The 13,804-nt window shown below is 53.3% G+C and overlaps 1 protein-coding gene across 1 annotated transcript; it reads right to left on the reverse strand.

Moving 5' to 3' along the window:
- Positions 1-789: 789 nt before the first annotated feature.
- INCENP (inner centromere protein) lies at positions 790-13,692 on the reverse strand. Its single transcript, XM_009558584.2, has 17 exons — positions 13,486-13,692; positions 13,282-13,395; positions 12,004-12,683; positions 11,514-11,565; positions 11,324-11,357; positions 9,753-9,825; positions 9,264-9,315; positions 8,840-8,957; positions 8,618-8,752; positions 6,975-7,084; positions 6,487-6,604; positions 5,601-5,720; positions 4,960-5,132; positions 4,594-4,681; positions 3,047-3,148; positions 1,568-1,727; positions 790-1,115 (listed from the first exon to the last, which is right to left on the reverse strand). Exons 1-17 carry the CDS (start codon positions 13,668-13,670, stop codon positions 901-903), a joined length of 2,529 nt encoding a protein of 842 aa, XP_009556879.2. The 5' UTR covers positions 13,671-13,692; the 3' UTR covers positions 790-900.
- Positions 13,693-13,804: the final 112 nt, after the last annotated feature.

The following is a 13,804-nucleotide window of genomic DNA, read 5'->3' on the forward strand; positions in this document are numbered from 1 at the left end:
CCCCTTCTCCCTGGTGCTGGGTGCTGGTGCCTTTGTGCTCTCCAAAGGGAAGGCTGTGAAAATTCCCTGTCCTGTTCCTCATGACCCCAGGGAGAAGGAAACTCCCCTAAAAGCTGCATTTGGATGAAAATGAGTTTCCCCAGCCCTCAAAGGGACCTGCAGTGGCCCTGGAGGCAGAGTTTGGGGAACACGGAGCCCCTGGCAAGGGCCTCTAAGCTGGATTTTCCCCATAAGCTACTTAACGGCATGGGGGATTTGACTAAAACTGCGTGTTTTGGTGGTTTTCTCCTGCTGGTGACATTGGCGTGATCAGGGCACCAGAATCCATTTTAATTAATAATAAAATGTTAGAGATGATCCGTGAACAATCCCAAGGCAAAGTCGGGGGGTCAGATATTGCTGGAAAGCCTTTGGATTGTGTTCCAGCAGCTCAGGGACAGCAGCCTCTCCCTGCGTGCACCCAGGAGGGGACGGATCGGGGCTGGAGCAGGAGAGGATGTGGAAAAAAAAAAGGATTTGGTATCTGTTTTATGCTGGCCTCCCTCCTACCCTGCAAAGCTGCTTTTGCAGTTGTCGCTGTGCCACCTGCTCCCTCCAGTGCCACATTCCCAGGGGGGAATGCAGGCTCTACTGCTTCCTGGGCAGGAAAACCCTTGGGGAATTAATACCAGTGGTACCATCCTGGCTTACGCACAGAACTGCACTGGAGGAGATGAAAGGCCACATCTGCCAACATCTGTCTCTGGAAAACACCAGAGGCTCAGTAAAACAGAAGATTTTTTTATTCAATGCCAATACCTACAGCTTTACAGATGCCAAACGGTGGCTCTTTTCTCCCCTAGAGAGATGGGAGCACGCACTCACAAGACAGAGACGCTCAACAAGGAACAGCGTGGCCCCTCAGTGCTTCTTCAGGCCATATGGCAGCCCCAGCGCCATCTTGGTGCCCGGGAAGGGTGGGGAATTCCAGACGGCAGAGCTGGTGCGCTTGAAGTAGCGTGGTTTGTTTTTGTAGAAGATGTCCTCCAGCTTGGGGCTGGCAATCGCCCCAAAGAGCTCGTCAATGTTGGGCGGGTTGTAGTACTGGCGGATCACGGCCTGGCTGAGCAGGTTTCCTGCGGAAAAAAAAGATAAGGGAATCATGGAAACATTTGGTTTGAAAAGACCTGTGAGATCACAGAGTCCATTGCCCCTGTCCACCACCACCACTCGCTCCAACAGATCCATATCCTTCTTACGTTGGGGATTCCAGAACCGGATGCAGGACACCAGCATTCCTTTGCTTTTTGGAGCCAAATCAGTGTCAAGTAGGCTCACAGCTGGAGTCCTGGCTCTTAATTACTGCTTTCACACTAACAAATGACACCAGCAGCCAACGCTGAGGCTGCGTGAAGGGGTGTTTGCTCCCCAACACTGCCATGAGATCCCGCGGTGGCGGAGGAGCCCTCAGCTCAGCGGCCCAGCCGCACTGATCAAGATGTGTGCATGCAGCAGGAGGGACAGGTGAGATCTCACTCCAGGTCTTGCTGTCCGAACTCCAGACGGACCTCAACCCGATAACACCTACCACTGGCCCAGGCAGGGATGGGCTTGCGAGGGTGGCTTTCATCATCCGTGGAGTCATCGCTGTTCAGGTCCAGCCCATAGTTGTTGGGATTTTCCATGGTGGGCTTTGGCTCCTTCGGGGCCTGCGGAGTCATCTGGTACGAGGTGCATGCAGGCAAATTCTGGAAGAGAAATACATTCCCCAGGCGTTAGGTGTGAGCACTGCTACGCTTCTGAGTCACAGGAGACATTTGTCATCCCAATCACCTCAATATCCACCTCCTGCCTCATCCCATAGCAGCAAAATCAGAGGATGAGTGGCTCTAACGTTTTTACCTGAGTATGCCTTTGCTTTGCCTTCTCTTGTTTAATCAGGCTGCTTAATTGGCTACAAACACGCCAGCAATGGAGGCACCTCCAGACAGGCAGCAGTTCCATTCAGCTCAAGACAGGTTTAAACTGAGTCATGAGAACAAAAGCCTTAAAACTACAAATTTCACCAGCCACAAAACATCTCTCTAGCGAGCTGGAAAGAGTTTTCCTGCCCCTAAGAGGCTGCACTCGTGGCTCTGTGCCCACCAATTTGTATTTCACTGGTTTTTGCATTTAAAGGTTGAAACGCATTGCTTTGCAAGCAGTGAAACAGCCGCTTTGTTTTTAGCGCCCCCCTCGGAGGTTTTTCCCGGGTCCATCAGCGCTGAGTCTAAATCCAAGGCTGTTCCCGGCTCTGCTGCCATCCCGTGGCTGGACCCAGCTCTGATCATAAACACTTCCAGCATCTCTTCTGCCTGGGAGGCTCATCCAGTGTTTAAAGGGAAGGAGCAGGAAAAGGCAAGGCCTTTAACAGCCACTGCCTTAACAACCCCCTGGCAGATGCTGCTTCCCTCCTCTCCTTGTCACTCCCTGAAATCAAAACAAGTTCAGTTCTGGAGTCCTCAGTACAGGGAGGACGCGGAGCTGTTAAGGAGCAAGTGCAGAGGAGGCCACGGAGATGATCCGGGGGCTGGAGCAGCTCCTGTCCGAGGCGAGGCTGGGAGAGTTGGGGCTGTTCAGCCTGGAGAAGGGAAAGCTGTGGGGAGACCTTAGAGCAGCTTCCAGTGCTGAAAGGGGCCCAAGGAAAGCTGGGGAGGGGCTCTGGATCAGGGAGGGCAGGGATGGGACGAGGCGAATATTTAGATTAGACATTAGAAAGAAATTCTTCACTGTTCAGGTGGGGAGGCCCTGGCCCAGGTTGCGCAGAGCAGTGGTGGCTGCCCCATCCCTGGAGGGGTTTAAGGCCAGGTTGGATGGGGCTTGGAGCCCCTGATCCAGTGGGAGGTGTCCCTGCCCGTAGCACAGGGTGGGACTGGGTGGGCTTTGAATCCCTTCCAACCCAAACCATCTATGATTCTATGATTTGAACACTCCAGGCCACCACGTAAAGGTGCCGGCTCTAACAGCACCTTAAGCACTGGAGCCCCAGTTCTCTGTCAGCCCTGAAGACATTTCAGACAGCAGTTACCTCCTTGCTTTCCAGGTGCTGTTCTCTCTCCTTAGCCTTTTGCTCCTCTGACAGCGCCTTCTGCTCCTGCCTCTTCAGCTCTGCCAGCCTCTGCTGCTCCTCCTGGCAAGCCGACATCACAAACGGATTAATTTTATGAACTGTACCATTATTTTGATAGGTAAAATGGAAACCTAAGCCCCTAATTGCCAGCCTTTGTTGTTTGTGGTGCTAAGGAACACTTGGACCACAGTGAGGGTGTTGAGCAAATGCAACTCAACAGCCTAAGTGCCCCTCAAAGCGGCACCAACAGATGGACCTTCCTTCTTAGAGCATTAGGTGCTTCCTCAGATAACGCAGCAACCTCACAGTTGGGAAAACCTGCTGCTGACTCTGTCTTCAGGATAAAAACATCACAAACCAGCAGCACAAGACTACACCATGGATCTTGGCCACCTTTTAAGGGAATAAACAGCATTTTTAGAGGCCAAGCCTTCCCACCGTACCGTTGCCATCCCACACGGGCCAAAAGGATCATGCCCTGTGAATGCCAGTTTTCCTTCTGTATCTAAATGGAACCAAGAGGCTAAACCCAAACAGCAGGCATCTAAAATCCAGCAGAATATAACCTACCTCATCTATAACAGCAGGACAAGGTGTGCACAGGGCTCGCTGACAGTCGAGGAGCTCGCTGGGCCATAGGAATCCTTACTGAGGAATTCCATGCCCAGAAGGCAGCTGGACCACTGCTGTCCGCACCCTACCATCATAGCTCTGCTCCATGATGATTTAAGGCAAATGCTGGGGAGCTTCCAACCAACTATCCCAACTTTTTCCAACTCCAACCAACTGTTCTGTTCCTTCGCACAAAGCATGTCAGCAGCGCAAGCTCCCCCAGATCTCATAAAAACCAAATGGCTACAGGCAACACAGCAAAGGGCACTGCTGATTCCATCAATTCCTGCATGCAGATCCTTCAGAAGGGACATTGCGAAAGCTGCCTGAACACTCCCTGCAGGCTTCATATCTGCCCTGATGGAAATGCACACTGCAAGCTAAGCAAAAACCTGGGCCTGTCCAGCTGCAGTTGCTTTATTCAAACAGCACAGACTCCTAAGGCCTCCAAAGTTCCCTTCTCCCAACACAAACCCCCTGTTTAGTTCATCTGTGCAGCAATGACGACGGCAGAACAGAACACAACGATGTCTGCAGCCTGTGCGTGGGTTTCTGCTGTGGGCAGGAAGTCTGGGATTGATTATTGTTTGCTGTCACAAGGATGGATAGCCCCAGGCACAGAGAGGGAGGAAAGCCTCAAACCTCCCATCAGTCCCTCACGTGCGCTCCCTGCCCTTCCTGCCTGCACCACTGCCGTGTAAAGGGAGCCGGCACGTGCTCTGGAGGGGACAGCGAGCTGCCACGGAGGCACATGCCCCTCTGCATGGCTCACGTTCAGAAGGACAGCAACTCCTCAGGGTCCTGAGCAGCTTCACACCTCAGCTGCTCCTGACCATAGCGGCTGATGAACTTGGTTCCACGCAGCTCTACCCATTGACAAGCAGAGTACTTACTTCTTTCTTCTTCGTCTCCTTCTGGAGCTGTTCTTTAGCCAACACTTCCTTCTGCAGGTGAGCAGACTTCTCCTGCTGTTCCCGCAGCCTGACCACCAAAGAATAGACCTTTTATTCTCAAACCCACGCAGAAGCACCCTCCCAGCCTGCACCAGCTGCAAATCCCTCTTGTCCCACAGCTTTCCAGGATGCTCCACACACTGCTGAGTCCAGAATTCCTTGGCAGCTCAGACCACAATGGACTAGGGTTGTTCTGGCAGCACAAAACAGCCCTTCCCTGCTTGGGCCTTCCACCAGTGCCCTCTCTTCCTGCTTCTTTTCCGAGCCCCAGCACAGAATCCAGTACACAGGTGGATATCGCCTTACTTCTCTGCCTGGATCCTCTCCTGCTCCTTCTTCCTCTCCAGGTCTCTCTCGGCAGCCAGCCGCTTCTCTCGCTCCTGTTCTGCCCGTCTGTGCTCAGCAATCTTCCTAGCACGTTCCTGCTCCTCTTCCTTTCTCTTCTGCATCAGCTCTCTGCGCCGACGCTCCTCTTCTTCCTGTAAACAGACAAGGTAGTTACTCACCTTACCTTGCCCAGGACCGTGCTCCAGAATAGAGGAGCAGGAAGGTGCTATTTGACCCAGGTCCCTAGCAACTATCCCTAACCCAGCAGAGAAACCAGGTGGGGCTGAAGTCCTGGTGCTGCCAAGGGAGGAGCATCATCTTTCCCGCTATTCCGCTGATGCCCTTTCCTTGCCCACAGACTACCCCGAAGAGCCTAAAGGCCACCACGCTCTGGGTCTCTGAGACACAGGCTTAACAGGGATATTTTAGTACAAATTAAGTAGCAGTCTGCCCAGAGCTGCAGCAGAATCGTGGATTACAACCACCACCACCTCCCACACTGCAAGAGGAAGAACAGAGCTTTAAGGACACAGCCTCTCCACTTGCTCTGCTGGTCCGTGTGAGCTCTCCCACTGGCTCCCTGGCTCACAACCGCCATGGTGGTGGGTGCCAGTGCAGACCTGCTGCAGTGCTCTCTGCTTCCTGGCCTCCTCCTCCTGCCTGCGCCGGGCCTCCGCTTCTTCCCTCTTCTTGGCCGCTGCTTTCTTTTTGATCTCTTCTGCCAGCCTTTCTTCCCGCACCTACGGCACACATGCAGCTGGGTGAATAACCAGCCTGGGACGGGGCAGCTCTCTGTGCAGGGGAAAGATCATCGTAGTGGGGCTCAACAATGCTGAGCTCCCACCTCTCAAAGGGCAAAAGCTTCCTTTTTTGCCAGCAGGAGCCAACAGGACCTGTGCTTTGTTTCAAAAGGGTAACATTTAGGGCATGTACCTTCTTTCAAATCTCTGCAGGAAGAACTGACCCTGCGCTGGTGTTTCAACATCTTCTATCACAAAAGCCATCATAATATACGCTCAGAACCATGGGACAAGAGGAGCAGATAGAGGTAATTAAAGCAGACAAATGGCTGCTGTAGTCATGTGTGCAAATTGAAAGTCTCAGCTACCAGAAAGGGCTGGAGGACGCACGCCGACTTCCACCTCCATCTACTATTCAGGTGGGAGAACAGCTTCGAGTAGATAAAGCCTCGGGGCCATTAGGCTGGCTTTATCTACATGGAGCTCTTCTCCCATCTGATGGACGCAGCTCCAAAAACCCCATTTAGACTCATAATTCGGGAAAATAAGGGGTTTCACATGCCATTTGCTGTAACCAAGAGAGAGGCGGTCACTCAGAATCACTGAGTTTCTGGAAAGATCTCTATTCCGCTGTTCTCCAGTTCATTCCCCCCTTCTCCTGCAGCCTCAGTTCCTCTCTCTCTGGCAGACACACTCATATGTCATCATCTACCTCAAGGGATTATCCCTTCTCTCACACCAACTCCACAGGGACACTGGTCCTTACCTTCTCGCTCTTCTCAAACAGAGCTATCTTCTGCTCTATGCGCTTCTTCCTCTCCTCCTCCAGTTGCTCTGCCCGTTCCCGAGCTTGCAGCACTTTGCGCAGGCGCTCCTCACGCTTCCTGCAGGACAACAGCCCGACCTTGTCACTCCACGAAGCTCCTTCCAGCTTGATGAAAGTCCAACAGACACGCTTGGGCAGCACGGAATTCAATGAACCAAACACACCATTCATCTAAACATTACGAATGCTTTTTAGCTCCACCTGCAAGAGAACTCAAGGCAAAAGCTGAAGCAGCAGCCAGCTGGGATAGCAAACTGTTTGTGAGGATTCTGGACAAACACCGGGAGAACAAATACTGTCCTTGGGGTGAGAGCAAGCAGACAAGACTTTTTGCTGGATGCATGGACTCTACAAGTTGGAAGAGCCAGGTCTAGAGACCTGCAGGTGCTGGAAGTGCAGCCCAGCCAAGGGAAGAAGCGCATACTTACAGCTTGGCCTCTTCCAGTCGCCGTTTCTTCTCCTCCTCCAGTTTTTCTTTCCTCAGCTGCTCAGCTTCTTGCTTTCTCCGCAGAGTCTCCAGCTTCTGCCTCTCCTTTTCCTGAGGTAGATTGAAATGGGATTATACCCACCTGCCAGGGATTCCTTCTGCCTCAGCTTGCTCAGCTTAAGTCAGGGCCCAGAGGTCACAGTTAGGGACCAGAAGCAAAGGATGGCAACAAGCCTGAAACGGAGGTCAGGCAGCCTGCAATGCATTTGGGGATGGCTGGGAACAGAGGCCATGGAAAACAAGGCAGTGGAGTCAGTCTTAGAGAGCAAAAGAGAGCAAAGGAAGTAGAAAGAGAAGCACCAGCTCCTGAAGTCCAAGCAGCATCCAGAGACAGCACAGCCAGCACTGATTTATGTTGGCAAAAAGAACCAAACGGTAAGATGAGTCATTGCATCAGGGAATGGTTTTGGTTGGAAGGGACCTCAAAGCCCACCCAGTCCCACCCCGTGCCATGGGCAGGGACACCTCCCACTGGATCAGAGGCTCCAAGCCCCATCCAACCTGGCCTGGAACCCCTCCAGGGATGGGGCAGCCACCACTGCTGTGGGCAACCTGGGCCAGGGCCTCCCCACCTGAACAGCAAAACATTTCTGCCTAAAATCTCATCCCAATCTCTCTCCTTTCAGCTCAAAACCTTCCCTCTCATCCTGTCCCTGCTCTCCCTGATCAAGAGCCCCTCCCAGCTTTCCTGGAGCCCTTTTCCATACTGGAAGCTGTTCTAACATCTCCCTGGAGCCTTCTCTTCTGTAGGCTGAACAAACCCAAACCCTCTCAGCCGGGCCTCAGATGGAAATTAAACCTGGAATATAACATTCTCTGAAGTGACAGCAGCAAAGGAGGCCCTGGTCCAAAGACTCTTCTCTCATCATGTCATCTCTGCCAACGCAGGCACTGATGCCAGCAGAACGCAGTGAGACTGAAGCTTGGACCCTTCCCTCCTCCCCAAGGACAGACTCCTCTGTTTGGGGTGCAGGCGCTTGCCCTGGGTCGCTGCAAACTCCACTGCAGTGTTGCACAGGCAGAGGCATCGCCTGCAAACAGCGAAGGTGCATGGTTTGCCTTTGCTGGTTGCGATGGTTCCAGCACATGGATGCGAATGCCTGTTAGATCCAGACACCTGCACACTGGGCTCACACTGGACTCACTGAACCAGCCATCTCCTTCAGCACAGGCTTGTGGCTCTTCCTGCTTCAAAGGTCTGAAACTTCAGCATAGCATATCAGAAGCCTGGGGTTAAGAGGCCTTTGCTCAGATCTACTTAGAAACACCCTAGAATGAAGATTTTGGGTGTGCAGACTCCAGTTACACACACATGTCACGGCAGTATTCAAAATCCCCTTGATTTTCTTTTCCCCAACTCTCATTCCTGACTGTTACTTGCTAACACACAGGGGAACGCTCCAGTAACAGAGCTCTGGAGTCCAAATTAGAACTCATTAGGAAGCTGTCTAATTACATTATTTATTTTACCTAGGTGCAAACAGACAGCTTAGAGTTACTTCTTTCTTTAATATGGGCTGAAAAGTTCCCTGTGCTTCAACCTGGACACTTGGCAGATTGTCATGCACAAGAGCTTCCTCTTACCTTGGGATCAGATCGGACAGGAGTGTTGTATCGGATAAAAGACTTTATTACTCCATTCCTCCCCACAGAGCTCGGCGTCATGAGGAGTTGGTTCTTCTGCACAGTGTGCAGGAACGTTTTGAAAGGACGCACAACCTGCGAGGGCAATGCCAGAAACAATCCTCAGGAGTGGGAAGGAGGAACAAGGCCTGGGGAGTTGCAGCAGGGTCACGATCATCTTACCTTGCTGGCTGGAAAGACAGGGGACAGAGTCTTCCTTCTCAGAGGAGAGAGCCCTCCATCCACTGCCTGCTGATTGTCATAGCATTTGTCCACGGCTCTCTTGTAGCTTGGCTTCCTCCTGGGAGAAGAAGAGAGTCCAGCAACCACAGCATATCTGACTGGCTCATACTCAGGGTCACAAACCCATCCTAGCTCCTAAGACATTCTGTTGTATGCACACAGGCAGTTGTCAATTCAAACACTTCTAATGTGGCAGAAGATACAAACAGAATCTTTTCCTCATGGAGGCAGAGAAACCTTCCTGCACAAGTGTCCTAGTCAGAAAACACTGACACCGTCTAGCAACATCTCGGCACTGAACTTGCTCTGAGCTGCGCTACAGATCTTGAGGCACCTTCTGAGCTGAGCGACCCTACGAACATACCTGGCGCTCTGGGGTGGTTCCAGGGTTTCTTCATTCTTATTTGTGTCGCTTTCTGAAAGAAAACACAGTTACAGTTTGTTCTAGGGGAAAAAAATCCCTTTCAGTGCTGCTTTGGAAGCAGATTTAGCAGCTCCCTGAACAGCCAAACCCTGCCTTCAGCAGCACCCGCACAGCACCAGGTTGTGTTCTGCATGGACACACAGGGACTGCTTGCTCCAGAAATGGGGTTCCACTGGGCCCCCCACAACCCAGGGAATGTGCATCCCTCCATCCCCATTGCATCTATTCCCATCACTTCCCAGGGTGGGAAGTAATCCCAGCAGCAGATTTCCTAACTGCTGATCTCCTGAAACACATCCTCGCTTGTCACAGACTGGATTAGCCTTTCACACTAGGCTCTCAAATTAACTGGCCACTCCTTTCAACTTCCCGGTCAGCCTCCCAAGAGTGATGACTTTAAAATGCTGCCCCAATGTCCTCCAGAGCTACCATTGCTGCTTGCCGGCTGGTCATTTTGGGTGATGGTTCGAGAGCGAAGCGACATTCGCGGACTTTGGGGACTCTGTGGGAAAAGCAAACTGGTTTCAGCACAACTGACACACAGAAACAGCCGGTTATGATTTAAATGGTTCTGACAAGGATACTGCGGCATCACCAGGGAATGCAAACCTGCAGGTGCAGCAGAGAGCACTGGTACTGACCAGTACCAGAGCAAAGCCCTGACCTCCAGCTGTGGAAGACACCTCAGGACATCATTGTGCTGAATTCCTTGATGTCCTGCCAGTGCCAGAGGCACAGGCAGTAACAGCACACAGCTATCAGCAGGGAGGGAGCGACTGCTTGAACTCAAACTCATACACTGTGAGGGACAGAAGCATTCCAAGTCAGAAACCTGTTTATGCTTGCTGGGCTTCCAGCAAGGAGTCAGGCAGTGCTGAGCAGAGAAACAGGGAGAGAGCAAAGCCAAACAGCTCATTCCCTCCATTTACTCGTTCCTGTTACGTGATAGGCACTGCTATTTGCCGCCTTTGCATTTAACATCAGGATAAAGTTACTCCTGCTGTGATAATGGGTTTATGTGCCCAAGAGAGCAAGCAGTGGCTTCTGGAACCTGCACTCTGTTGGCATCGCAGGCCACTCCACTCCCCAAGCCCTCATTGGCAGGTGCAAGGCACAACGGAGCTGGGAGAGAAAGAACAAAGAAGTGGGGAAACCACCCTCCCCATACGCTTCCGTAGGGTCTTATCCTTTGGCGAGGTACAGGGAGCAGCAGGACATAGAACTGATTAATTCAAAATCAGGCCAAGAAGAACCTGATCTTTACATGATAGCCCACAGGCAGGTTCTGTCCTTACACGTCCCTACAGACCCAGGTATCTTCTGTTTTGAGAAGGCTGCTGGGTCGCTGCATTTCACTGTGCTCACAGCTCTCAAAGGAGCTTCTACCAGAAACCAAACCATGTCTGGTTTGCTGAGAAAGCTGTTGGTAGAGAGGTAGAGAGGGGCAGCGAGAGGGGCCCATATCCAGGTACCTGGACAGGGTACATTAAGCTGGTGACTTGGGCTAAGAATGGGACAGACCACAAGGTCCCACTCCCAAAAGCAGCAGTGCAGAAATAAGAGACAAGGATTATGGATGGATCAGACACCCTGCACGGACTGGACTTTACCAACTACTCATCAGCATACAGAAAGAACCGATCTAAGCCCTTCCAGCACTGATGTACAAAGCCATCCGTTCATTTTCCTCCTCTCTTCACTTCCCCTTTGCGCCTTCTCCAACTGCACCCCAGGCACACTAAGAATCCAGTGGCACCAGAAGAATGGAGTTTGTTTGAGCTGCTGCAGATTTGCTGACAAGCCCTGCCACGAATGCTTGTCTGAGCCTGTTCTTGATTACAGAAGGCCACACACTCCGCTCCATTGATGCCGTCTTGGCTTATTATAACTATCTGGGAGCAAACACTGACATAATCCAGGGGTTCCTTCCTCGGAGGAGGGGCATTTGGCTCACAGGTCCACACAAATACAAATGGTTTTAACCTCTGCTCAAATCTTACCGACTTGGAGGGCGTACACGGTCCAGGAGAAGGCCTAGAATAAAAACCAAAGGCAGTCACGTTTAATAAACGAGAAAAGTGGGAGGGCCCTTGGTATCTGCAGGCAGTGTGCTTTGTACCAAGAGTGGCAACGTCAAACATCCCCCCAGCAGGAAAGCAAGGGTAAAGAAAGATCTTAAAGTGGTCTCACTTGGTTTCGGAAACTGCTTCCTCATGCTCCAGCACCTCTCCAGAGCTGGGGGCTGCAGGGCAAGAGAAAACACCACTGTTATACCAGACAGGCAGAGGCCAGGGCCCTGCAGGAGTGCGGAATGCTGTGACGGCTCTGCCCTGCCTCCTGTCACGACCTGTGGCTCCAGCAGGTGCCAAACCACAAAGCCTGTTCACAGCTTCTCCTCTGACTCCATGAGTTCCCACTTCAGCAATGTTAAAGCTCTTCTCCCAGTGATTTACAAGGCTGAATTCCCAGGCTGGGAACAAGTAGAGTTTCCTGGGTTTCCCTATTCATGCCTCTAGAAAGCCCGTTAGAACACCTGCGCTTAATTGCAGCTTGCCCAGCCTAGGACGGTCAGCTGCTGCGCCCAGACCGAAGACCCAGTCCAAAGACTCAGTCCCGTAACGTTTTCTTTCAGCAGCAAAAAGCAGCAGGTGATAAAAAGCCTGGTGACATTCAAACTTACCATCTGCATGCCCGGCGGACACGGATAACTTCTGTGCCGCCTTCCTCTTGGCCATTGTCCGGGCAATGGATTTCCGAATCATACTCTCCCTCTTGCTGGCCAGCGAGTACTTCTCTGCCAAGGAGGTTCGGTGAATCACAGACGTTTTACCCAACAGGCTTCTGCGCACGGAGCGCCGGCTCAGCCGGGAGCTGGTCGGAGTTCTGGGGCTGTCCCTGAGGTGCTGGGGAAGCTCCTGGACTGGAGCAGAGCTGCCCACCACCTCGCACCCAGGCTCTTCGCTTAGAACGAAGGTAGCATCAGCAGCCTTTGGTGTCACTGGCGGAGACGCAGCAGCTCTACTTTCCCTGGGAGAGGCATCGTTCAAGCTCAGGATGGAGGTGGACGGCAGCTCCGCTGGTTTGGCTGCACTCTTCTGGAGGTGCAGCTCAGCGCTGACGCGATCACTGGCACCGACTCCGACCAAGAGAATCTTTCCTACTACTCGCTGGGCAGGAGGCATCTCAGGAAGGGCCTCGGATCTTTTGGCTGTCGCAGCCTGGGATCTTGTCACACGTTGAGGTGGAGAGTCTTGAGTGACCCCAGCCCCAGCTGGTTCCAGGTTCTCCTTATTCTGGAATCGTTGGGAACGTCGCGTGGAGGACACCACCTTGAGGCTGCTGTTCTTCCTTCTGGATAATCTAACAAGGGAACCAGTGTGTTAGACTAGGATGGGATTGGAGAATAGACCAAGCCCTTCCGTGCACAAACAGGAACGCACAGAGAAACAAGGCAAGAAGATCTGGGATGAGCCTTCTAGGAGCATGGCACAGACAGAGCTGTGGGAAGCGGCTGATGCAGAAAGCACCCAACACGGTCATTGCTTAAGAGAGGAGGGATCATGAGAAAGGGGAAATGCTGGGATGGAAGAGGCACCAAGGAGCAAAGCTCATTACTTTTTCCAAGAATTGAGCTGTCACAACACCAGGATGAGTGCTCTGCAGCGTGATGTCATGCTGCACCTTTCACAAGGATGGCACAGGGACATCACGGGGATGTCATGGCAGGAGGGGGGCTCCCCGGACCTGCTGCGGACATGCTTTTCAGCCTCCCGTCAGCCCCAGCCTTTCCCCAGTCACTCCTGGTCTCCTCCCAGCCCCAGCCCTTCCCAAGTTCCTCCCAATCCCCGGCCAGCCCCAGCCCTTCCCCAGGCACTTCTCGATCCCTCATCAGTCCCAGCCCCTCTCCAGTCCCCCCAGTGTCCCCTAGCCCCGCTCCCAGTTGCCCCGTCGCGTCTACCTCTTCCTGCCCGCCTCCCAGCCCTCCTCCCGCAGGTTGGACGGTCGCTTCCTCCGCTGCCTCTTCTTCTGCGACGGCGTCTTGGGCATCAGCTCGGGCTCATTGCTGCAGCGGCTGCGAGGGAAATGGGCAAGGCGGTCTCAGGGCCCGGGTCCGCCGGAGCGGCCTGGGTCGTTCGGGGGGTCGTTCGGGGGAGGGCAGTACCTGCCGAACATAAGGGCCGCCTCCTCGCGGATCTCCCGCAGCCACACCAGGTCGACGCTGTCCACCCGCCGCAGCACTTCGGCCAGCCGGCGGTTGCAGAGCTCCGGCAGCCGCGCCAGCCCTTCCCCGGGTTCGGCCCCGGCCTCAGCCCCGATCCCGATCCCCATCACCGCCATCGCCGCCATCGCCGGCACAACCGCCCGCGCGCGCGGCTCAAACTCCAGTGACGTCACAGCCCGCGACGGCCAATCAGCGCCCGGCGCGCCGCTAGCCCGCGCTGTCCATTGGCTGCCGCTCCGCGCGGGACCGCTCAAAATAG

Source organism: Cuculus canorus, chromosome 5 (genome assembly GCF_017976375.1).
Source record: "Cuculus canorus isolate bCucCan1 chromosome 5, bCucCan1.pri, whole genome shotgun sequence".
Taxonomy (NCBI): domain Eukaryota; kingdom Metazoa; phylum Chordata; class Aves; order Cuculiformes; family Cuculidae; genus Cuculus; species Cuculus canorus.

Bases quoted from the DNA above. Each gene is read 5' to 3' on its own strand.
- INCENP (XM_009558584.2), bottom strand. From the start codon at position 13,670: ATGGCGGCGATGGCGGTGATGGGGATCGGGATCGGGGCTGAGGCCGGG. The intron at 9,826-11,323 runs GTAAGATTTGAG...CTTTTCCCACAG, and splicing joins CGTGTACGCCCTCCAAGTCG to AGTCCCCAAAGTCCGCGAAT. The intron at 1,116-1,567 runs GTAGGTGTTATC...TTTTTTCCGCAG, and splicing joins CATCCCTGCCTGGGCCAGTG to GAAACCTGCTCAGCCAGGCC.